We start from the raw sequence: 26591 nt of genomic DNA, 5'->3' as shown, positions 1-26591 counted from the left end.
TACTATGGATTAAATCCTTCCTAACAGGACAGAAACAGTCTGGATCAAACCTTTCAAATCTACTACAAGGGAATCCAACTGCAGAGTACCACAAAGATCATCCTTCTCCCCATTGCTCTTCAATATATAGCTGATGCCACTAATCAAACTCATATGGGATAAGGCAAGGAACCCTCTTTTTTTTAAGGGGGCTTGACTCGAGAGGGTAAGGCAAAGGTTTTTTGGGAAGAGAGTGGAGTCAAAAGCTACCCTTGTCATTATGGTAGGGTTCTTCAGAAAACAGTGGAGCTAAAGTAGCACCCATCAATTAGCTCTTGACATGAACACAAGGAAATTAAGATTTTCTTTAAAAACAAACACAAGGAAAATTAGAATGTTTACAAACATAAAAAGTTGCAATTTATTAATTTTTCAGTAATGTTTTAAAACAGCGACATATGCCATCCTTGGCACAGAAAACAAACAAATCGTGAAATGATTATGTATATAGGTGGGTTAGTACATCAAAGGTGACTAATTTCATGTACTGCTAATAAGGCAGTACGTAAACATTGCACAGGTAGCGGTTAGGATGTTTTTGAGGTGGGTAGGGATCCTCAAGGGAGCCCAACGGGCTGCTTTGTGCTACGAGCGAGGTGAACTCTGATGGGAGAGAAAAAGCAGAAGGTTTGCATCGGAGGGGGGCGGAGGTTTGATGAGCGTTAGCCTGTGGGTGGGTAGGGGCGAGGCATCTTGAGATTCTGGGAAACAAGAGGGGTCCAATAATTTCATACTTGTAGGTGAAGATATGTGAGATCATAAGCAATGGAAAGAATCTCTGCGGCAATATCAGACACCATGCCCAAATACATTGCACATGGACACCCTTTCTCGACTAAGTATGAATAGAAAACCTATGCGTCATATGCCAGAAATAAATATATCGGTCTTTGGAAGAGGTTAACACTGGAGGGGCCAGAACAGTGGAGTCCTGACAACCAAAGTAGACAACCGACAACTAGACCTTGATAGCCTTTGTCTTAGAGACATGGCCTCTCAGCACCCAGATCCTCCCGGTCCAGTTGAGGGTGTGGGGGGTGTAGCCCTGATCTTTCCCCGAGTGGATTCCTGCCTCCATCATTCCCACTCAGGCCTACTAGTCTTTTGAATGCCTGGTCTGTAGGCTTTCTCTCTCGCCTACCCAATCCACCTTTGCTGTCTCACATCCTGACACAGCCCTGCCTCTGCTCTACTCAATTTCTGATACGCTTGATGCTCTTGCCCACGTCATGAGGATCCGTTTCAAGTCCAAAGCCAAGTGCAAATCCTGGTATGACTCGGACCTAGCTACACTTAAACTCAAGTGTAGGGCGGCTGAGAGGAAATGGAGGACTTCCTGTTCATCCTCCGACAAACTGGCCTGTCGCCTGCTACAAAGGCAATACCGACTCTGTCCTCACCAAGAAGAGAGTCCACATTCAAGCTTGTGTCTCTGCGGCATCTAAACTCTGCCTGCAAGGAGCTGGCCAACCCTGCTGCAGTCTCTACCCCTCCTGTTGCCTCCAAGGCTCTTTGCAATGCCCTTGCCCCTCACTTCATTTTAAAAAACCAGGACATCCTGTGCACCCTCTCCACTCACCCCTTTCCATCTGTGCTTGCTGACCCTCCTTTAGCCACCCCCCCACCATCCTTCTCGTCCTTCCTCTTTTCTCCCCCGACGAGGTAGTTAGACAAGTCAGATCTATGAAAGCCTCATCAAAACAGGTTCATCCTAGTTCCTCTAAAACAATCAAGGACCACATTGACACTCCGGCCCTTGATTTTTGCAACCACTCCTTTGCCGCAGGATCCTTCCTCTCCCCTCTGAAGCACTCCTTTGTGCATCCTCTTCTCAAGAAACCCACAGCTGATCCTTCTTGTCCAGCTAACTATCGCCCTATTTCCATTACTCCCTTTCTGGGCAAACGCCTGGAAAAGTTGGCCATCTCTCAGCTTAACCTTCATTCCAATTCTGTTGGCTGTCTCCATGACCACCAGTCTGGCTTCAGAGCTGCCAAAAGCACGGAAACTGCTCTCCTGAACATCAGTGAAGATCTGCTCTCCAACCTTGCCTAACATTCCCTCTTTCCTCATCCTCTGCGATCTCTCTTCTGCCTTCGACACGGTCAACCATACCATCCTGCTCAATCGTCTGTGAAAACCTGGGTATCACTGATCAGGCTCTGGCCTGGCTGACCTATTTCCTCTCAGATCGACCCTCCCAGCTCCAACTTTGGTCTTTCCCTTCATTTATCTTCCTCTCTACATGTAGTGTTCCCCAGGGGTCTAACCTCTCGCCCTGGCTTTTCAACCAATACCTGGCAACTCTCGCCCACTGCATTGCTACTTTCTGCTCCAATTTCCAGTGTTATGTTGACGACTCTTTCAGGCTGCCCTCGGCCATCTCTCCCCTTATCTCATCTATGATTGCCTAACTGCCATGGAAGTTTGGTGTGCCGCCAATGATCTTTGTCTGAATGCCAGAAAGACGGAGATCCTCCTCATCGGCACACCTTTCATCCTTTCCCCTCACTCTCTGGCTGGCCTCCCTTGGCCCTCCTCTTACCCCCACCTGCGAGGCTAAGAACCTCGGGGTCGTCTTCGACTCCCTTTCCTTCTCCGCCCACATTTGAGGTCTCTAAAAAGTCAAGTTTCCTACTGCACCACCTCAGAGGTACTCTGCCTTTCCTCCCCTACCCCCAGAAGCTCATGGTATCCCAAGCTCTGGTTCTCTCTAGCTTGGACGATTGTAACAGCCTCTACTCAACGCCCTCTGCAACTAATCCAGAACAGGACTGCGAGACTTGTCCTTGGCCTCAAGCCCTGGGATCGTATCTCTCCAGCTCTGAAATCTCTCCATTGGCTCCCAGTGGATGCAAGTATTTAATTCAAAACCCTCTGCATTGTCCACAAGGCTTTCTGGGGCCTGGGTCCAAAATACCTTCAGCTATCGCTCCGTAAATACCTCCCCTCTCTGGCTCTTTGCTCCTCTACCTCCAACTCCCTCAGGATCAGTCGGCTTTCAAAGAAACAAGCTGGGGTTAGCCCAGTCTTCGGCTGGGGCCTGCCTCCATGCCACTCAAAACTTTAGGAGAACCATCTCTGGTTCCAGAAGCACCTCAAGACCTTCCTCTTTCCTTCTGCCTTCGCTCCTCCCCTCTCCCCTGCTGATCTGTTCTCTTGGCACCGTGCACCCCCTTTCTTCCTGCACTATCAGACCTATCCTATCTGCTGCCTTAAACGTAGCACTTGCAAATTGCTGGCTGCACTAACATTGTTTGTTGCCTTTATTATGTATTATTTATCCGTTTCTCCTCTGCTTCGCACTTTCCACTTCTCCCGCTTCCATGCACTTTTTCCCCTCCCCATGCACTTGCGCGTTCTCAAATCACTGGGCCTAGCAAGATCGCGGTTTTGTTCTCCCTTGTTCCCCTCCCTTGCCGCGCTCTTAAACACTTGGTTACGAACGTGATAAATAAAATATCAATATGAAAAGTACATTAATGTTGAATAGTAGAACACATGGGATTCACACGTGCTTGTAAAAAGGGTGGGATGGCCACACGTGCTTGTAAAAAGAGTGGGATGGCTTGAATACCTTTTTTGGTTTGGGGCGGATTGGTTTAAAAATTTAAAAAAAAAAAAAACAGAATTGTAACTTGCAGTTGCATAGTTTATTGTACTTCTTCATCCTGGTCATAAGACCTATAAAAATAAAAGTGGGGAAGGGGTGCACCAAACAGACAGGGGCTATGGTTGTATAATACATGACCGTGTCTTGCCAAAATCTACCGAGCAACAGGCACACTTGGTATGGTTGTTACCTGGACGGTGTCCCCACCACCTGCAAATACAGCCAAACCAACCAACTTTTCTCAGGAAAGCAGAAGCTTTATCCATCAAAGTGCTTTCCATATGTGGCAATTCTGGCTCAAATGCAGGAAGAAAGCCAAAAAAAATAAAATAAAAAGGATACATAAGACTGGCTAAATGATCATGGCATGCCACTTGTATATGGCACACTAGCAGAGAAACAGTGCACGAGACAAAAGTGCAGTATCCGCTGCCACTGGCCCATCTTGGACAGATCAAATAACCAACCATCAAGTAACAAATCACTCACAGTGTCACTTCAGGGGCGGTGTGCAAACAGAATGTTGCTATGGAGAACAGTTCTCCTGCACGTATAGCCACAAGTGTCCCCCAAACAGATGTGCCTAGTACAGCGGCCAGTGAAATCCCAACTACTTCACTGGCATCCAAAAGTTAGAACAGGTTTATAAAAAGGCGGTGTTCCATTTAAGTCTATGGATGGAAGGAACCACCAAATCGACCTTATTTTTAAACTGGTTTTTATTATTCTTGCAAGAACTTTACCACAAAATGGCATTTGGACTATCACATACTCCAAACTGTTTTCTCCCTGTGCTTTGGCCACCTGCCTGCAGTCTGGAAACCCCAAGCAAATCCCTTCCCAGGAAAAGCAGGGGCACACATCCTTGGTTGGCTACGAGAGCTGGGACTGTCTGAAGTCCAAATCTTGGTCAATTGGTTTCTATTGCTGGGCGAGAGCCAGAGGCGGTCGACGATGGACAGCTCCTGCCAGTTTGAATGGTGCAGATGCTTACTATCAGTGGGCTTGGGGGCAACTGTAGCTGGTTTTAAATAAATGGATGACTCCTGCAGCCATTCAGATGGTCGTAGCAGGACAGCCCCCGACTGAGGGGTACAGCTCACTGAAGATCACAAGATTGCTGCAGCACACCAATTAAGTCCTTCATTTGTGCTTCACCATCTAGACCAGTAGGAATTTTCTGTCCAGACAGCCGCCCCTGGAAGCCTTCAGAAATGCCCTGGGACCAGCCTGTGGTGGAGTGACTAGCACACGTTCCTACTTGGAACTCTGCAGAGACTCTGCTTACGAGAAGCACAACCCCCTGATGTTGCTGCTCTCCTGAACTGAGAGAGGCTTGCAGGACCAAGCATGGCGAACTTTGCTTCAGACTGCCCACAATGTACCCAGGGGATCTCCTAAGGTTTTCAGTCATGCTAGTCTTCATTCAGTCATGCCTGAGGCTTCCAGTTGACAACCACAGAAACAGCCTCAACAGCGCAAAACCACTGACTAGCCAGACCCAATCCAGATGCCAAGAGTAACCACTGCACCTACACGCCCTCTAGCCCCCCACCCCAGTCTCACACAACACAGTATGTGCAGCCAGTGGATTCAGAAACTACAGGGTTGGTATTGAAGGGCCAAGCTGGCATACCAATTTCTACCCTTCCTTATGGTTGTACAGGAATAACGTCCTCACACAAACTCTCCCTTGCCTGGCTGCTATTCTTGGAGTTCAGACCAAGGATCTCCGTAGCTTTCCGTGGGTGGGATATTGAAAAACACACCTTTAACAACTTACCTCTTCTCTTGCATTCGTTTAACGATTACACTAACCTGTACGACGACTCCTTACTACAAAGGGTGAACACTGGAACTTGTGGCTTTTAAGGTACAAGGCCCCATTTTCTTACATAGGTAAGAATTTGAAGTGCGTGGGTCTTACTTTAGAAGACAGTATCAATGTTTCTGCTGTTTCCCTTAATACTTGCCGTTGCTTTTACAATGCTTACCTGTTTTCACTTATTTTACTGCATACAGGTTGCTGGTTTTTTACTGCCATCCTAACTATATTAGGAGTAAAGTTTTGGTATTCTTAAATAAAAAGCCGCAGGGGGAATATATGTGCATATTGTGGATTTAGTAAAATTCTCATTGCAAAGGGTGTTCAGGCCTAATATATGTATTTGTAACCAACTTAATATTAGAATGATCGGTGCGTGTCTCAATGACCCAATACACCACCTCCACATCCTTCCTAGTCTAGGGCTTACTGCTCAGTCACCTAACTTGATAGTTTCGGTACAATTTAGTGTGTGTCCCCTGTTCATTACATTAGGGGTGGCCTTTCAGAATGTTTCCCCGGTGCTGATTCTCATTCAGCATGTTCAAGGTTTAGAAAAATTAAATATAACTTAGTTTTAGAGGTCACAAAATAGCGAAAGAAACCAATACAAAAGCAGTTATTTAACCAGTCATACCTGTTGACTTCCTCAAACTCCTTTGAATAGCCATCCTGCCCAGAAAACTCACTCTTCGGATATGGTTTGTACGGATTTATACTAAAAAGAAAGAAAAAAACAGAAGCAGAATAGTTATACTACTGATAACTTCGGTAAATTGTTGGGCATACCCTTACTCCCCCGCTCGTCATATCGCTTTTCGTGGAGCATTTGCAACAATAGATATGTTGCAAAATACGGGTTCATCCTGGGGAGCTATGGGGCCCATCATGTGTCTCTTCTGCATCAATATAAACTCAACACATGCAGGGTATGGGGGAGAACTGGGAAAATTATGGACTAGAATAGTGTGTCTCAAAACACAGAAGTAGGTGAAAGAGCTCCAAGTAGCATACATCTCCACACTGGCTTTGAGTGTTACCACAGGCCACGTTCAAATACGTTTCTTATAAGTGAGTCAGTGAAGCAAACTATGTTAGTTATTGTTCGTTTGTATAGCGCCTTATATGCCATCGTTATTATCTCAAAGCGCTGTGGGTGGGACGCTCTCGGGGATCGTAGCCCAGGTCAAAAGCGTAGTAAACCGTGCTTGGGGCACTCAGATAAGGAATAACGGTGCTTACTGCTACATCACTAGGCATCATTATAGCAACAATCAAGGTCAATGATAAACACCCTCTGCACACAATTACTTAATGATGACAGTTTATGCCAGAATAGCTGGGAGGCCGATTGAGGGCCAGCCGAAAGAAGCTTGCATGGGGAAACGGTACGTCTGGACAGCAAATTAGAGTGAGGGCCGCAGTGATGCCATGTTGTAAACAAAACCATGCAAGTATACTCCATTTTTACCAATAAATGTTTCACAAAATGATCATTTTATCTGGGCAGAGTACTCCACTAGCATGGCGGGGAAAAAATAAATAAAAATCAATTAAACTAACAGGACAGAAACATAAAGGACATGCTTGCATTTCAAACAGCAGCTTTATTTACTGCTCAGCACGGCTCCACCTCACTGATTAGGCCCAACAAGGCTGAAACACGTATGGGGTTGCTGTTGGTACTATTGTTCAGAAGGGAATTGCCTTAGCATTTCGGTGCTGGCCAAAGACTGATATGCAGATGTTAATTTCCCCATCTGTGAAGAGTACAGTGAGCAAAAAGCGATTGCTGCAAACTCGAAAGTGGGAAAACACACAGAACAGGTTATCATGCCATGTTCTTTCTGGAGAGGGGCGCCTGCTAACTTTTTTTAAACATGTACTTAATGAAAGAATGTTTCTTCTAATTTCCTTTTATATGAATGCCTATAAATGTATCATGGATGTGAAACACTGAATTGCTGCCAGAAAAAAAAATCTATTTGCAATAATATCCGCCAAAGTAACACTGCTGGGAAATTGTAGGAGTAAACAAAGCCTCAGGCGCTCATTGCAGCAACCCAATTGTAGCGCCGTTAAGCTACACATAGGGAAAGCAATATGCCCAAGTGTTTCTCAGGACACTGATCATGCTTTTGGAAGGTAGTGATTGAAGGGGCATGAGGGATTGTAGAGGGTCAAACCCATATTTAACATAGCAGGTTAATCAGCCAGGGTGCTGCACCGAGATCTAGATGGATGGCTGAGGACATGAGGAGATCATTTTGCAACATGCTCTTATTTTAGATGAACTTTGTAGCTTACTGTATCCTGTACAAGGATTGGTAGATATGGGACAATTGTTGGGATTGTTGCTCAAAATCAAAACCTCCACATCAATCGCTTTTCAAAATAATGATTTTAATGTCGGATATTCATGAATCCATAATTTGATAGCCAGTAAGACCAGGATCGCAAAATGTAATCAGCTGGGGTGTCGATAACTGACCCAATATATATGCAACTGTGTTACAAACTAACAGCAAAATGAAAGTACAAGGGACTCTCACATTACTAATGTGCACACAAAACAAGTTGGCCAACCACTACAACCCATGGTGCAATTGTGTTTCTACACAAATCCATGCAGCCATAAACATTGTATGTTACATATCCAGCAACAGAGGCAAGACATATAGCCTCAAATAGAGATGCTGGACGCTCCCATTTGAAATCCTTGTGAAAGCCACTCTGGTAATCATGAAGCGAGTGAACCAGAGAATTAGCACCCTAGTTCTACAGTCTCCCTCTGGCCGACAAATCTAAGTGGCCACTGGGAGACATGGGGTGCGCAAAATCTCCAATATTCATTATGGACATTTAAATGTAACTACTTACTCAAGAAGTCTTGGAATCCATCCTGGTCTATGCCTGAAACAAAAGGAACCAATATATTGTACTTCAAACGTGGATGGCAACTTCTGTTCATAAAAGAACGTATTTATAGTAGGATACTATCTGCATTAGTTCACCAATTAGCAGAATCTTCATGTCACACTGCATGGCACAACTAAGAATGGAAAAAAAAAAATGATACCTCAAACAAACCTACCACTCACCTTTTCTCAATAGCAGGCGTCTTCTGAGTTTGTCCCCGAGTGACCTTCACCCAGGAGGACATGGTAAGTCCTAACGAGACAAGAGTGGAGGAAAAAAAAGTAGTAAAACCAGTATATAAGCAAATTTCCATTCCAGCCATAGCAAACGTCATAAAATGTCAAAATACATTAACACAAATTGGTTATCACAGATCTTATGGGGTCGAGTAGACTTTAGTAAGCTCCCATACCATCTACGCCAAGTCACAGCACTTTCACGTAAAAATAAGCCAATTTGAAAATGCATCGCTACAATCCTGATTGGGCCATTTTTTTATTACATGCCACTGACAAAAAAAAGCTAAAAAGAAAAACGTACATCATAACATCTCTGGAGCTGGCATATGGCAATTTAAGAAAACTGTACAAAATGTAATACTGGTGGCTGAATAAAAGTTGTAGAACGTGCCACAAGCACGGGTATAAGGTAATCTCTAAATCATACAATTTAAATCAGGCTGCAAAATGTGTACTCGCACTAGAGATTAAGGAATTCGAGGAGATGAACAGTGCTCAACCCACCACATGCTCCACAGACTGCACCCGTCAATTATCAGCAATCAACTGATTTTAAAAAAGACAGCTACTTTATATACAATAGCTCCCAGCAGTCCAAGTTGGGCTTACAAACGGAAAAGTACGACTAAAATACTACTTGCAACGCGAAAATGGCGAGATCGGAAAAACTTTGCGCATAAATGCAATAAACCAATTAGAAAAATGTATGGCCAACACCAAAAAGACGAAGTATATATGGTATATATTTACAGTAGGTACGGATGGGCCTCCTTCGAAATTTCAAAATCGTAAGAGAACGTAAAACCAGGAATTCGCGGTGACGTGATTCGGACAGAAATAGCAACAGTACTCAGACCAAGGTAAAAACTGAAAACAGCAAGTCATAAGGCAGGAGGCATAGGTGATTAAGTGTTCTTTAAGGGTTTAGCATAAGACTGGGACCAGTGGTTTATTCCCTTTGGCAATGTTAGGGCAGATGGGCTGGAAATGCATAGTGCTTAGTTTGATGTCGCCTGTGGTAGGGGCAGGCAGATGCTAGTTGAAACAAGCCATGACCCCAGCCAATCACAGCTAGCCAGAGCTATCTGGACGTGAGATGCACACGACTAACGAGGTAACAAGAGGTTGCTTTGGCAACATCATAGGCACCCCATCTCGAGTTAAAAAAAACATGGGACAACTAACGCCCCCTCCCGTCTGTGCACCCCTGGCTGAAGAAAGGTCTTCAGACATTGCAGAGTAGCACTGCACTGGTGCAATGGAGTGCACCGGGAAAGGGGAATTCAGGGACCCCCCCCCACCCCAACCCCCGCCATGCCTAGTATGAGACAGTGGGCATCCACCATTTCCATATTCATATTATACTGGCAGCTGCTTGCTTTTGCTCTGGCCTGCACTTCTGTAGATCTACCATAATCTAAATAGCCATAATCTAAATAGCTGTCAAAGCAGAGAGCGCAAGATGCCCAGGGATCCTGTTGGCAGCAGATGACCTTTCCCATTGAACAACCAACCGACACCCCACCCGTCTCACCACACAACTGCTTGTGACCATCAACATCCAATCGTCAGACCCCTACTTGCTACCCACTCCCCAACCCCACCCTGGGCTTGTAATGCGATAGCCAGTAGTCTAGCGTTCACTGCTGAGAACTGGAACCATCTTTAGTCACATGCATATTTCCTATCTGGCCCTTCATGCTTGCATTTCGGTGACTAGCAATTGCATCCAATTTTGGTATTTGAAACTTTAAACTGCCTTAGCATTGAACTGAGTAATACAAAAAGGTATACCTTTCCTAGTTGTCACAACGACTTCATCCTCGGGACGCGGCACGAAGTGTTTCACCAATACCCCATTAAAATGTGAGAAAAAAAACATTGCTCCATGGCGTTGAATGAGTTTATATTAACTGTGGTCACTGCTGAAGGCAAGTTAGGCGCGTTACGCATTAGCCCATATATTTCTGCTCATTTGTGTTCACAGGCTGCTAGCCAAACTCACCCATTTATTCTGCCGACATTCAGAGCCAATTTGTTGCATACAATGAACAAATGCTATAACAGCGCTTATACGATAGAGTAATTCGGCACAAAACTAATAGGCGAGATTATTCCAGCTCGCAAGAGCCCTTCCTGTCGATTCAGTGTACAGTGAGCTCTGCTCACCCCTTGACTGAGGTATAGTATACCTTTAGAATGTAGGTTGTGCCGATTATGCAGCCAAGAAATTGACACGAGTCATACCAGCCAGATGCAAGTTTGCAGAGATGCTACTTCGATAGCTACCATAGGTGGTGTGTATCAAAAGTATAGATAAGACCAATTCTGGGAAATTATAATGGGGTCCGAGTCTTTAGTAATTACAGTGGCCGCAATGCACATTAGGGATAAGCTACTCCCACTACTGAAATGAGAGGTTCTTCCTTTACTATACTCATGGGATGGCTGAAACGTGGTTACCTGTATGCAAAACTTGCGTACAGTGTATGTATTAGGATGTCGCAGTAACTTAAAAATCCTTCTGGAAGAGAAAAAGGAACAGATGAGGATACACGCACAAGTGGGAGAAAACCTTGGGGACAGCCCTACCGAAGGAATATTGTGAACTTTTGTAGAAAAATATACCTAAGCTAACGAGATCTATACAGAGAAAGAGGCATGGTAAAGGTTATGCATCAATGGCACTATATGCCTTAAAAACTCCATACAAATGTTTACAGCTTCTTCAGAGGAATGTTGGCAAGGGGGTGGCATATTTGGGGGGATTGCCCAAAATTGGAACATTTTCAGGGAGAGATTACGCAACGGGTAACTAAATCTTTTCCTCATTTAGATAAATGGTCTCCTAAAGTGTGGCTATGTGGTTTATTTGACCAAGAGAATAACATACATACTAAAATGCAGTGGAAGGCCTTTATGCTGATGGCGACAGCCAAGTTATTAATGATAGCGACCGCCTGGAAGCAGAAGCCGCTGGGCGTTCGGGATTGGCCGATTAAGCTACGGGGGTTTGTAGCCTTGGAGTGGATGACAATTTGCAAGGAGAAAAAGGAAAATTCCAGCAGCACTGGGCTGTTGTGCTGGAATATCTTAATGGGGACTTTGTACAGCATGGTGTCCAAATAATGTTAGGATGTAAACAAAGGGCTATACTGTGAATGTGTAAATTGTAAGCACTTCTGTTCGGAAGGGAGGGAATGGGTTGGGTGGGTCAATAAAAAAAAAAAAAGTTACGTGAAATTGACATTACGTGTGGGGGCAAGTGGGGCCCTAGTTGACATTTTCATGTAACTTTTTGCTATGTTACCCCTCACTGTTTTAAAAGGCTGACGGCAGTGGTTTAATTTTCCTACCAATGTGCTTTTCTACCGCAGGCTGAACCCTCAAGCTGCAGAACAGCACCCATGGGTGACCATTTTGTCAAAATGGCATGACTTTCTTCTCACCATTTTCCGTTTGTGGGGGTCTTTCTTGGGTTTTACTCTGTGCGGCAAGGCAGATGTGAGCGAGGTTCCACAAACTCATGTCCTTTGTCTCTAGGAATGCAACCAGTCTGGACTGGCTAGCTGTCCTTCCAAGACGGCCACCTGCTGTGTGATTGACAGCCTAGGCTGAGCATGAATGGGAGAAATCTGCTTAAAAGGTGAGGTTTTTGGGACTAGAGTGAGTTGACCACTGTGAGAAAGATCCAAAGAAGCTGAACAAAGCTTGCCGAGTCCTGGTGGAACTCAGAATTGCCCAGTGAAGCTCTGATGCTGTGCTGAAACTTCAATTCGACAGAAGCGTCGGAAGGGACGACTTCTCCCCAGTGGGACCAACTAACCCTGAGACAAACTCCACTGGACCATCTTCCCCGACTGGCTGTACTTCATTGCTGCAAGAACAGAGTGCCATGGGTCGAGTAATCCGTAGTCAAGTGCAACGTTTGAAATCCATCCAGAAGCTCCAGGAGTCTAAGGACCTTCCAGAAGCAGGACAGCCAGAGCTCGAGTCCCCTCAAAAGAGTGCAGGAAGCCTAACCAGGAAATCTGCGACGATGCTATTCGCTAAGCGCTAAAACCACGATGTGCTGCTGAACCAAAAAGAACCCGTAGCTGTCAAATTCACAATTGCCCCCACAGAAGCCCTCTAGATGTCCTGCCTCTTGTCCCCACGACTGAGGCTCAGGAACACAGGGCCTGCACCGCTGCAGCAAGACAGAAACCAGCTGGACCACTTTCTTCAAACCAGAGGTACTGTCTAGGCTTAGGGTTCTTACCTCATTGTCTTTCAGCAGGTGGGAATTGCGTTGGCTTACTTTCTAGAGTTGATTCCAACTCTATCTCACAACAGGCTGTACCACAACTCCGGGGTTTTTTGTTTGGTACCAACTTACAAAGTTACCATGCGCCCGATTATTATTCCAATTCGAGAAGGTGTTGCAGGTTGTGTGGAGCAAGAAAAAAGGGGACACTAGTGACCCCGACCCCTTGAAGCAAAAGTTGAAAGTACTTCTCCACACTCCAAAAAGTGCCACACTAGGTATTTGTGAAGGGTAAGTTGGTTTATTATATTGAATTGAAAATGCCCTTTACGGATGACATGTTTCGACACACCAGTGTCTTTTTCAAATCAGGGCTGGTAGCAATGCTAAATCTCAAGTCAAAAGGTTTCAATTAGGTGAAACACACATTTTTGTACAAACTCTAAGAAGTGCCTCAGCTCCATAGACTGTTTCAAATTTTTGGCTGTCCTAGTTTCCTGAAGACTCTTCGAGCCCATTGACTTTGCTATTGTTTATCCCTCATAGGTGGTAACTTGGTTTGGACTTATTGCTGGGAAAGGCTGGTCTAGATTTCATTGGAAGATTTAAAGTGATGTCATATTTACTGAACCTTTTTCCTTCCTTAAACCTTTCTGCAACCTCAGAATCTGCAAAGTAGAAATGCCATCACTGTCCTTATGATTGAAGTCACCTCAGCATATCCAAAGATTATCCACCAACTTGTCTTGATTCTGAAAAGTATTTTTAAAGTACATTTACATTACATGAACTGCCTTTAAAGCACGCTCATTTAAAAAAAATGATGCTCATTGAATAAATGTATAACAGAAACTGAGTGTAAGTGTTACTTCTATTTACGAATTTCATTTGTACAGCTCACGTTTACCCCTCTAGAGATACGCTATTGTTACTCTACCACTAATGAACGTCCCATCAGCAAGAGTCCTGGACATTCGTCAGATGACTGGCACTTTGCTTAAAGACATACAACTCGTTTAGAGACATGTTTGGCTTGTGGTCACGTGCATTTTGGAAACAAATACCGGAGGAGTGGAGTGATGGGAAGTGGAGAAGCATCTGAATGAGTGGGAGAGCTAGGTATACCTGTATCCATAGGGGGTCAAACAGGATTCGGGAGTGAGATGGAACTGACATTGGACCACAGATAGAGGGCCTTAGATGAAAAAGGGGTGAAGGGTCAGGACACCTCAGAACCAATGGACCACATGCCACGCCGGAGGAGCCCGTGGGGGTGGTGGCTGTTGCACAACCGGGTGTGCTAGTTGCGGGGAGCTGTCAGCGGCAATTGGTCAACACTGGGGGTAGAGAGGGTGCAGCCACCGAATAGCCCGGTGAGGACCCAGCCTTCTGCACATATTAGGAGCGATTATTGTAGAACACCAGAATGTACGAGAGGGGGGTATAGATATGAGTCAGAGGCAATCAAAACAGAGGATAGAGTACTGCCACTAACCAACACTACTAAATAAATCATGCTTCTGCATACACCGCTCAAACTCTGAGCTAAACACAACCATACCTCTACAGCACAACAAACAGTACGCAATTCAGTAAGCCGCAACAACGAAACAAACTACACATTTATATAGCGCGCAAACAGCCCAAGGGCATTGAGGCGCTGTTACATGTGAGGGCAGGGGCGGACACATTTTGAAGGCAAAAAAGCTTCACCCAACAGCACATGACAGCTACGAACCGGAACACCTACGCGCAGCAAACTAAACCGAACAGCTTTTGCTCTTTTCTCCCGCTTTGTCCTACTAACTTATCCCACCCCCTCCCCTTTTTTTACAGATCTGCCAGAATGCCAACCTCGCAGGTGGCAACAGTGCACAGAAACAAACCCTGCAGAAAATGGGTACATATTTACAATAACCAGTCCATCAGACTAAAATTAGTGAATGTCCACAGGAACATGTTAATGTTGGGACACAGGAAGTAATTTCTTTAACTGTCGTTCATCTATAAATGTTCGGCTATATATAACCTCGCTCACATGGCTGCTGAAGAGTGGCATGCATGCTCACGCACACAATTTTACACCCATTGCTGGTGTAAATCCTGCCCATGAACTGGATGTCTATTTTATAATCAGTTGGCTTGGCAGGATTTTTATCTTTGTGTAGACTGGCTGGTTGCGGCCGATGGGGCCCACCCCATGCCTACAAGGACAATCGGGGCATCAAACTTCACAATGGTGCTAGGACTACACTTGTGGTCGAGTGCACACGCACTCACGTCATGCAATGGCCTTTAACAAATAAGGGCAAGTGACTTGCGTGGCTAGTAGCTTACAACTTGAAATTTTGCACTGTTTCAGGCATCGATATGCGCAATTCCTGAATTCATCAGACGATATATTTAGTTTGTAACCCCCAATCTGGTTGGCTGCATCTCACCTTTATAAAAACCTGAGCTTTAATTGCTCGTATGCCAGAAAAAGAAAAAACCCGTGTAAAAAAAAAAAAATATATATATAACACTAAACACCTAAGGAAAGCAGAAATCAGAAATGGGGCAAGATGCTTCATATGCACAAAAACCAATGACCCAACATTTTGACCACACTAGATATGAGGCAACATCAATTATGACAAGGTTGAAGATAAGTCACAGTACTTCCGCCCCAATCGCAAGAGGAGGCAATAGTGAAATTGGTTGCAGTGAAATGGAGATTTTAAAAACGCACCTCGGTCCAGGAACTAATTGGTTCAACGGGGCAGCATGGGCCCTTTACTCCACAATTCAACTTAGGATTCATTTTTGATTGTTGGATTGATTTATTGAGCGCCTTACACCAAGGCGCTGTACAATGGAACAACAAATACAGAGAAATAACAATTAACATTGTGAGCAAGATTACAACTTGAATCATTCTACAAAACAGTGCAAAGAGCAATTAACTGAGGGGGGGAGTGGGAATAGGAGTGCTGAGGGGGGCAGGAGAAGGATAGAATAAGTGTAGAAGGAAGGGAGAAAGAATGTAATGGGAGAGAGGAATTAAAAGAGGGGAGAAACGGAGGGGGAGTAGAGAGGATAGGGGGGATTCAAGGTGGGGAATGGAGAAGGAGGGATTTAAGGGAAGTGCGAAATGAGGGGAGGGTAGAGGAAGAGCGGATTGGGAGGGGGAGAGAGTTCCAAATACCCACAACAGCAATCTCAGCATCTGCAAGAACAGGCTTTAAAGAAGTCTTATTATACACCAAAGTGCCTTTGCTTAATGTGAAAAAGGAGGTTTCACTGATCAGTCGTTTCTTTCTGGAACTTATGGATGCTTGACATAGCACTAATTTTTTTTCAAAAATGGATAACAGAATTTGGCAATTAAAGTCTTCTTGATTGGCTAACAATTTGTATAATATTTCAAACGTCAGCAGTTGTTTTTGTAGTTTGTGTACCACTGAAGATTTAGGTGAGAGGAGTGTCTAAAATGTTAGCTGCATGCATGGACAAAAAGAAGTCAAAAGGGCCCTGAAATAAAACAAAATTAATGCAAAGGAATCCAACTAAACCAGTGCCAAAATCGAACACACCCAACTTGGACCAAGCAAAAGGACCTAGCACCATGAACCCAACTCACTAAACCATGCAAAATTTTCTAAGCCTTATGTACTTTGCTGCGCCCCGAGACAGGCACTGTGCAACAGCTGTACCATGCCGAGTTCTGCTCCCCGAGATGGGATTGTTGGGGTGGGAAATGCAATGCACCTTAATAGACTTGGGGGCAGGACATTTATCACACATGCGATGGACTGTAGGTGCTGGAAATTGTGCTGCACCTGGATGGGTTGCTGGGCGAGGAGATGCGTTGCACAGGGGGTGAGAAGTGCGTCACACTTGAGGCAGAATTTGTGCAGCACTTGGATGAAATATTAGGGACGGGAATGTCACGTTGATGGATTGCAGGAAATGTATCGCCACTAACTGTACTAAAAAAAAAAACTCTGCATAAACACCCCCAAATGTAACTAAATAGAACCATACCTATTGTGAACCACCAACATGAAAAGAAAACAATCATACCACAGCACATGACTGCTACCAACCGAAAATGCACCCATGCTCAGTGACCGGTGTCTGCGTACTGAAGCAGTCAACAGCACATAAAAGCTCTTGCTCTTCTCAATCCCACTAACAACCCCCCTTCCATTGCAGACCCACCTGATTGTCAGAGACCGCGCAAGCAGCAACACTGCGCAGCACAAGTCACATTAGCATGGTATGCTTGACCCATCATTTGCTATATAAGGAGAAGATCCGAACGTTCATAAGCGTCAAAAAGTTAAATGTTAAAGGAAAGCTCTGCAAAAGTGCATCAAGGCACTGTCTGGGCGCAACCCAAGTTTAAGTAGGTTAGAGCTCAAAAGTGGAATAAAATGGGCAAGACAGGCTTACTGCAGGCGGCTAAAATTCCATAAATTTGATACACATTTAAGAAAAATCAGGCACACTTTAATATCTTCAGTAAGGAGACAGGCTATCTGAAGAACCCTAAATGGGACAGATGACCTACAAGTTAGTCTACAAAGTTGCTGCATGCCAGAGGGCCTGGGTGGAGTATCTGACCAACAAATTTAAAACGGATCCAGGATATCTTAAATCCTTTTAAGAGCCCCAGGAGGAGGATTGGGTGGAAATTTCTATTTGAGAAAAACTGATCTAGAAATGGCTGAGATCTAAAGAACTCAGCTAGTGGATAGGATCTCAAATTGCATCTATAAAAACAAATCCAGGGCTGTGGTCAGACATCTGATTCAGGCTTTCACACACAATGCAGAAGGTACTGCTTGTCCTATTTCTTGACAGAGCATTGATTGTTCCAATGCCAGCTAATTATCGTCCGATCACCCCAATTGACTTCTGCAAACATGTTGCCTAAATTTATATGCAAGCATCTGATCGCCTGGGTGGAGTCAAACAGGATAGTTAGCCCTTTGCAAACTGGCTTTCGAAAAAGGGATTGGGACCATCATGAGTGTGCCAACACTGCCTGCATAGGCAGGAAATTTGGCAAATCACTATATTGCAGTCAGACAACTTTTGACAATATTGATATTAATAGACTAAAAAAAATCAAAGTGGAATGTATACAAGGACCTTCTCGAAATGATAGTTATTGAACACAGGAAATTCAGTCCAGTGCTATTGGAGTTAAAGGTGTGCGACAAGGGTAAGCCATGGCCCCTTATACTGGCAAATCTCTGGGAGGAAGTCATGGGTGGAGAGTTTCGCACCAAAAGGGAGAGATTTATCAGTCAATATCCTTGCTTACGCAGATTATCTTGTTTTGATAGATTACACGCAAGCAGGGCACACAGGCAGGATTACAGATAACACTGGAGGGGGTAGAAAGATTCCCTTCCCTTGAAATCTTTCATAATGACCTTTTAAAAGTAAGATAAACTTTGTTTGAAGACTGAATGACCAATCGGTTACCAGGGTAACCATAAGCTACTTGGGTTTGCTGGTCTATTCTAAATGCCTAGTCAAGAATCAAAATAAGAAAATGAAGGTGCAGCCATGCATCTCTCTCATTAAGGTTTTGAAGAGGAAATTGTGTAGACTCAACTTAAATGAAATGTACAACATCAACCATGTTATATGGATGTGAATTGATTGCCTTTAAAAATCTAGACTCTGGAACTTGCAGGACAGTCCTGGGACACCAAGTCAACACCAATTAGTGCAATTCATCATTATGGGCACAGAATATGAAACGCAGTTTGACTGTTCTATAATCCACTATTGGCAGAAGAGCCTAGTTTGGGGTTTTACCTGAGTGAGGGTTTAACAAACCAGTTGAGTTGTGTCCTTTCTTTGCATCACTGTACTGTTTGAGGAGTTAACCTTGCTTGAAATGTCAGAATCTGACCCAAGAATATTCCCTTCCCAAAAAATACAGGAACTGGCATTTTAAATTACGGCTAAACACTGGAATTGCCAAGAACGTTGTGCGGGTGTTGGCACGTGGCAACTCGGAGATGGAATCACTTCACCTAGTACTAAAGTGTCTAGCCTTTCCGGAATTACATTGTTAGGCTCTTTTGTACACTTCATGGAATTGGTCCTGAACGATCCATTATGGGATAGGCTTATGATGACCAATAATCAAGCTATAATACTAGCGCTGAGCAAATTACTGGACATTTTTGTAAAAGTGATTGTACAGCATGGGGAGGATGAGTTTGGAAAAGCGTTCCCTTTTCTGCGTGTTAATGGGTATATTCTGTTATTTTTATAATTGTATTGTGTATTAGGAAGACTGGTATAGAGCCAATAGACCAGTAAAAAAAACTAAAAAAAAATGTGAAAGGCCGCTCTGACCAAAGAGCGGCCGTTCTAAAATCAGATACTCGAGTGCGCACTGAAAAGCACCCCGGATCCCAAAGCAGCCACGAGGGAGAAAGGGTATGTGTGTGCATTTGGTGTGGTGGTTTGGAGGGGAGGTGTAAAACCAGGAAGATGGTGGGGTGGGTCAACAAATGTAATTTCCATGTTGTTAAGCCCTCTAAAAAAGCCAAGACACAAACGACCTACAAAATCAAAATAACGACATGGAAACCTATAACCAAGCCTGAATCTCTGGGGCCACTAACAAAGCTAAACTTTTCAAAACCTACAAGGAACTCGACAATCCTATTGCAGTCTCCATTTCTCCTCTGCCTTCCTGGCCCACTGCACTCCCTCTTCTGCATCAACCAATGAGGTTAACAAGTTCAATCTACGAAACAGGTGCTCCCTGCTCGTCTAGGACCAACCGGGCTAGAAATTAGGAATTGTTGACCAGGAGCAAAAAACAGCTCCTGTTAGGCAGGAGCTACCACTGGGGAAGTACACAGTGAGCAGCAAACTAACTTGTGCGCTAGTTAGAAACGCGAACCCCCCCCCCCTCCCCCCCCCCAATTATATATCCAATAAAGTCCCTTATGCCTGTACTCTTTTATACACATTCCCAAACCTATACAGTTAATGTCACAGCTATTTATTTTTTTTACGTCACCACTTCAGGTTCTTCTTGGTTAGACCCAAGAGCTAACCAGCTCCCAGCACCTGGCTATTTCGAACCCTGATCAAAGACAACATTTTCTCCCTGGCTCCTGCATTGGCTGACTGGATCCTTTCCCCTCACTCATCAAGCACTCCTTTGTGCACCATCTCCTAAAAATCCCTCTGCCGACCCTTCCTGTCCAGCTAACTGCCGCCCATCTCCAGTAACCCCTTCCTGGGCAAACTCTTGGAGAACCTTGCAATCTCCCAGTTTATCCACCACAATGAATCTGTTGGGTTGTCTCCACAATCATCAGTCTGGCTTCAGAGCTCCCCTCCATCTCACTCTCCACCCGCAGAGTACTCCCCACTGCCCGAGGTCTCCGTTCTCGCCTTTTCAACATCTACCTGGCCCCTGTAGCCCATTTGATCTCCACCATCTCCCCATAGTGTTATGCGGCCGACACACAGCTCTCCTTCAAGCTTCTCTCCTCTGCCTCTCTTTCTAGACTGTCTGTCCTGCTATTGATGAATGGTGCACTGCTAACAAACTCCGCCTTAATGTCAGTAAGATGGATCCTTATTGGACCCCTGCTCCCCCTTTCCCTCTGGCCGCCCTCCATGCCCCCTCTCGTCAGCATCTCATGAGGCAAAAAATCTTGGCGTCTGACTTCTCTCTCCTCACATCACGGACCTGGCCAAGAAGTTGCACTTTCAGCTGCACCTCCTCAGAGGCACTCCCTTTCCTCAACTTCCCCCAGAAACACAGCTGGTACTCTTCTCTACTGCAACAGCCTCTGCCTCAATCTGCCCAACTCCTCCCTTCGCTCTGTTCAACTGATCCAGAATAGGACTACAAGACTTATCCCGGGGCTCAAGCACAGGGACTGAATCTATCCAGCCCCAAAATATCTCCACTGGCTCACAGTTGCTGCGAGAACCTAGTTCAAGAACCTCTGCAACATCCACAAGGCTTGCTGGGGCCTGCTACATCCAACTTCCTCTCCCTACATACATTCCCACTGGAGTCCTACGGTCTTCTAGTGCCAACTCTGCAGATCAGACGCATTTCCAAGCAGATAATGGAGGCAGATCTCCCCTCCGCAGATGCCTCCTTCTGGAATGCCACCCCACCCCCCAGACTTGAGCCGGATCTCCTCAAGTTTCTGAAGGCCCAAGAGCATCCTTTTTTCCTTGCTAATGTCCCCATCTACCTGCCTGGTTCCTTTAGAGTCTAACAAGGGCACCAGGCCCTCTCCGTCCATTCTACCCCTGCACTTTGTCGTCCCTGATAGCCCCCACCCTTAAACCTGTGCCCCACCCTTGAACTTGCCCTTGTCCTTCTGGGCACCCTGTACTATCCTGCACCCCTTGAGCCCTTCCAGCCCCTTGCCTTGTGAACTTTCTCATGGGCACTCGCTTTCTCATGGGCACTCGCACCGCCCAATCCCCTCTTCCCTGCACAATCCCAACATCACAAGGCCTAGTAGGACTGTTAGTGATCCATGCCCCCCACCCCCAGTCTTGTTGAGCCATGAAACACATGCATAGGAATATAAACACCAATAAATAAAATAAATCTCGTAGTTACCCTAAAGTCTTCATGACATGTATGCACCCAGAGGGAGACGAGTTTACCATCGAAACTAATTCTCACAATACAATCCTACTAACTGTAGCTACCCTCATCAGATAGCTCGGAGGCAACACGCTCGCCTTGGAAATAAGAATGTTGAGCAATACAGGTTCGATCCCCAGAATCACACTTCGAAACATGTGGGTAATAAGCGTGTTATACATTTTTTTTATAAAAAGTCTGTGCTAGGCAAGATTTTGTTTTTCAAATAACTGAAAACCAGAAGTAATTGGAATTGCAGAAGTGTCTCAATACTTTACATCAAAGTTTAGTACCCAAATTTCAAAGTCAACTATTTCATTGTGTTGGGGAAGATCTAACATTGTCAAGTAAGCACTTTTGAAAATGCATACAATCACAGTCAAATGCTTTTGGTGGCAAAAACCCACATGTTTCGAAGCGTGATTCTGGGGGTCGAACCTGTATTGCTCAACATTCTTATTTCCAAGGCGGGCGTGTTGCCCCCGAGTTATCTGATCAGGGTAGCTACAGTTAGTAGGATTGGGTGTATACATGTCATTAAGACTTTAGGGTAACTACGAGATTTATTTTATTTATTGGAGTTTATATTGTTCCTATGCACGTGTTTCATGGCTCAACAAGACCGGGGGGGGGGGGTGGAGCATGGATCATTAACAGTTCATTCGCATTCTGGTTGTATACATCTGTGAAACTGGTGCTCAACCCATGAGCTGATCCCACCCCTTGACATCCTATCTTATCCTGTTGCATAATACCAGATAGCCTGGAAAAGAGGGCAGCCAACTTCAAAATGACAGTTTGCCCAGTTCTCTGCCTGCTACTGCATCTACTCTGCTTAGTCCCTTACATAAGGAATACACAAGATAAGGTTTACGTAGATCAATAGTTCCATCTAGTCTGTAAATCTACAGATCTACTGCAATACCATACACGGTACCTCCAGAGGTCATGTTGCTCTACGATTAGGATGGCATATACTACAACCTGCAGGAGAGAGCTGGGCAATGTTTTCAGAGCTTTCATATCAGGGATCGCAAAACCTTTCTTGCGCAAAGAGCAAAATGCGCATATCAAATGAAATGGTAAGCAACATCTGCTCGGCCTAACATAACATTGCTCAGTTGGTGGAAACATTGCAACACAAAATAGAAATGTAATAGACTCAAGACTGCTAATTGAACATTGTAATTTGCGGTACTTATCTAGACCAGGTACAATTCTAGCAAAGGAAATTTGCAATGGCCTTTAACGTCAAGTGGTTGTTTACAGGAAATGTTGAAGAAATTGATATTTTTAGCCAGATGCGGCCAGTCAAGTTGTTCAAAACAATGCTAGGACTAAATCACTAGGGGCTTCAGTTTCACAAATGAATGTTTTGATGAGTGCAAATGTTTGGACAGTACATTTCGGGACAAATGGAACACTGGTTTTTAGGTGTAATTTGGGGTTCGGCCAGAGGAATTTCTGGGACCTTTAATGGCAAATGATACATTCCCAAGCATGCAAGACCAGTAATAACGGTTCCTCTTCTTTTTCAGGCATAATTTTTGCATATATATTTGATCAGAGCAATCACTATACCCTACGTCCCGACAGCCAGGGGGGCTGGTTGACGATATCACAGCTTGATAGGGAGGCATTGGAAAGAATTACTAGTTCACAAGAAATGAAAAAATTTCATTGTTTAAAGCACGGAACTAGCTCGAGAGCTGCAAGTGCTGTACAGCGTGGGTAGCCAGCATTTGGTCTTTCATCTTTTAGCAGTAGTGCAGTACTTTGAGTTGAGTCCTATACATCCATTGGAATTAGCCCTTGGTCAAGAGTTTACAGAGATTTGCAAAATTGGAGATTTGTGGGGACATTCTGAGCAAACACGGGGATCCAGTTCCAGAGGGTAGAAATCACTGCCCCCTCTAAAATCTATTGTTTCCCCCATTTTGATATGCCCTTTTTAAACTTACTTATACAGTATAAAGGCCAAGAAGGAAAGCGTCAGTTTGAGTATTTGGTTCAAACTACCCAGTAAACAGCTATTGAAAAATGACACTGCAATTCATAAAACATTTCAGCTTTTAGAGGGCCACATTTTTACGTTTAATGCAATTGTCGACACAGGCATTATGCTAATTTACCTACCGGACATTGCCAGTTAGAGATCACCAAATGTTTGCTGCTCAGACTAGAAGAGTACGATAAAAGTAACAATAGCTTTACACCTCCAAGCAGGTTTATGTTGACATGCACCATGTTACAGAAAACACATTTGTGGCGTCACCCGGTGCCATGGGTCAAGTGCATTTCTTTTAGGCCGAGTAGGTGAACCAAGTTGCTCGACCTGCAGATCTAGCAGAATTTTTAAGTGCAAGGCACTCCTCTCACTAATGTTATACTTCAGTGGTACACAAATGCTGTATTGATGTTCATTTATGTATTGGGCACAAATAATTTGTGGCATTAAAAATATTAGGACAATAACGTGAAAGGATATTTGTACTGCGCACTATCACCACCAGAGTGGTCCTCTGACGGATCTATAAGAAAGGGGGTTAGGCGTGTTAGTAGGACAAAGTTTGGAAAAGAGCAAGGGAGCTGTCAAGTACTGTTGGCAGCTCACTGTTCGCCGAGCATCGTGGTGCGTTATTCAGTTTAGAGTCTACTGCGTGCTGTTTGGGGGTCTGTGTTGTGTGGTTGGGGGTCTGTTGTGTGGTTGCGATCTGGGTAAGTGCGTGCGGGTTTAAGAGGTGTGGATGTGTTTGGTTAGAGTGTGAGAGGTGGAGAGGTTTTTTTGTAGTATCATTGTGAGGGGAAATGCATATGCCTATTGCGTCTCCTTCGTGATTTCAAGAAGCACACCCTTCTGGATCTCAGTTAGCTCAGCATGCATATATGACAATCCTGATCTGATTGGCAGGAGCTAAAAACAGCTTTTGGGTATTTAAGAACACTGAGAAGCTATGAACCAACTCCAGGATTTAAGAACTGGTACAAAGTCAGTCACAAATTAACTTCCACATGCATCTCTTGTACATTTAATGTATGTAATTCGTGCTTCTGCATGCGTCCCAATGCACCTCCACGACAAATATTTGAACTCCTCTAAATGACTCACTGGGTGGTGTGTGCGCGCAATAATACACCTTTTTTTATAGAAAAAACACTTCGAAATACGCAAACGTGTGCAATGTTCTTAGTCCGGATTGTACTTTCTTATTACGAACAATTTTCAAATTGTCTGCCCATTCAACATGAAATATGTATCTGACTTTTATATATTTCACTCTGCCAATCCAGAAATCCAATAGGAACTTCAGGGGATACCCGACATTGTCAAACATTGGGGGAATCCGTTAGACAAATTAGTTTCAATGCCATCTAAACACAAGAATCTCTACAATATTACAGGCGGTGTATAATTTCTTTGTAAAAACCACCTGTGAAGCAAATGAAGTGGATTTTAGCTCCAATCGCATGTAAATACCCGGTTCTACGTCGTATTTTCGCATTCAAGTGTGGCACACTAAAAATGACCGATTTTTTTTCAGCCGTTTGTGCCTTCTTAAAAATGCCGAAAAAGGACTGCTCCCTCCGCAACCTCTCCCACTAAATAGTCCTAAATCGGGGGTTTAACCTCCCCCAATCCCTCCCTTTTACACACAACTTTGTAACCCCCCCCCCCTCCGTATTTGTAAAGCCTTTTGACATAATCATGAGTTTCTAATACTCTGATCACCCACGTATGCCCATCAACACTTGGTCACAAGACTAATGTTCAGGGGAGGAAGGGACTCGCCAATATTAATCCCTCCAAATGATCATGCTTGGATCTTTAAGTGAACTTAACGGCCGTCTAGAACATTTACTAAAATTTGCCCAAAAAAGTGTGCCTTCTATGCAACCTTCCTGTGGTGCATGTGTCTTGACTTTTTTTATAAAAAAAAACCACCTGGTGAAGTCATATATACGGGTTCAAATCTATTTCAGTACCCTACCATCTCCCACGTTAATGGTCCGAATGCTCTGTACACCCGTTCCCAAACACAGAACATGTGACAGTGAGCTGGGTGCTCACTTCAAACCTCTGCAGTAGAGCTTACTCCGCCCTTTATTATACCAATTTCGGAAATCGAAAAATAAATTGGGTAATAACAGTTAATATTACGGCCTTTTGAAAAACATTAAAATATGAATCGGGGCGTTGGGGGCTGCGGGCACGCAACGTGCGTCTCCGGGAAACTTACGGAATGGGCTAAAACATCCCCTCCCTTGCCTCGTCGAGCTCTGAAATTGAATATGGGAGCGATACAAATACGATAACATATCAACGGCGACGGGCCCGTTGGTAGCTTACGGGGATGCATGCAACATGAACTGCAAGAAAGGCCGCGCGATTAAAAGGAAGAGGGTAGCGAGGGCCATCGGCACCGATAAACCGTAGCACGACCCAGTTGGTGCAACAGAGCTCGAGCGTGTTGTGGCTTGCGCTACTGCGGGAGCCTGGGCCGCATATTTCTTTGTCCGTTGGTAGGCGCGCTAGAGGCCGCTGGTATTAGACATGGCGTATCTTCTCACAGTCGGCCTCAATACCCGGTGGCTGGTTGTAGAGGGTCTCTCACCTGATATTTCCGGTGGTCTTTCACCCGGCGCTGCGCCTGTAGAAGGGGAGGGTGTTGACTCCTGGAAACTCGGGGCAGCTACAATTAGGGGTCCTCTTCACTGTGCGTCGGGGACGTGAGAGAGGAGCCAAGCTCAGAATCGCACGATAGAATGAAAACTAACAATAGAGAAAGGACGAGGCAGGCGCGACGATACTGCTATCCAGTAGCGAGAAACTAGAACGCGCCGGCTACGTTGAGAAAACCCGCTACTAGGCGTGTACGTCATCATAGACATAAAGAAGTAAAAATCGTGGCTGTTTGTGCAAATAAGGTAGACATGTTTGAATGTCGGATAGCTGTTTTTATTGCACAGTAAATGCCTCAAGAACCTGTTTCAACACAAAGATTGTACAAAAAATGATTTTCTCCTTAGTTCGTATGTATACATCTTGTAATACTTGTTTTTTT

At 44.6% G+C, this 26591-nt stretch overlaps 1 protein-coding gene across 4 annotated transcripts in view; it reads right to left on the bottom strand.

Moving 5' to 3' along the window:
• The window catches only part of LOC138454413 (nuclear receptor coactivator 5-like), a 144483-nt gene extending 118092 nt beyond the window's left edge, over nucleotides 1–26391 (bottom strand). Inside the window, exons 1-4 of one of the 4 annotated variants that reach the window (XM_069607040.1) lie at nucleotides 26142–26388; nucleotides 8579–8648; nucleotides 8358–8390; nucleotides 6115–6195 (exon numbers count right to left, since the gene is read on the bottom strand). In XM_069607040.1, the coding sequence (XP_069463141.1) occupies nucleotides 6115–6195; nucleotides 8358–8390; nucleotides 8579–8640 (176 nt within the window). In that variant the 5' untranslated portion in view covers nucleotides 8641–8648; nucleotides 26142–26388. Of the gene's footprint in view, nucleotides 1–6114; nucleotides 6196–8357; nucleotides 8391–8578; nucleotides 8649–26141 lie in introns of all 4 variants that reach the window. The other 3 variants (XM_069607038.1, XM_069607041.1, XM_069607039.1) reach the window with 3 other exon arrangements.
• Between the last annotated feature and the right edge of the window lie 200 nt (nucleotides 26392–26591).

This window comes from Ambystoma mexicanum, chromosome 1p (genome assembly GCF_040938575.1).
Source record: "Ambystoma mexicanum isolate Mex_15411 chromosome 1p, UKY_AmexF1_1, whole genome shotgun sequence".
Taxonomy (NCBI): Eukaryota; Metazoa; Chordata; class Amphibia; order Caudata; family Ambystomatidae; genus Ambystoma; species Ambystoma mexicanum.
This window is presented reverse-complemented; position numbering and strand designations above follow the sequence as displayed.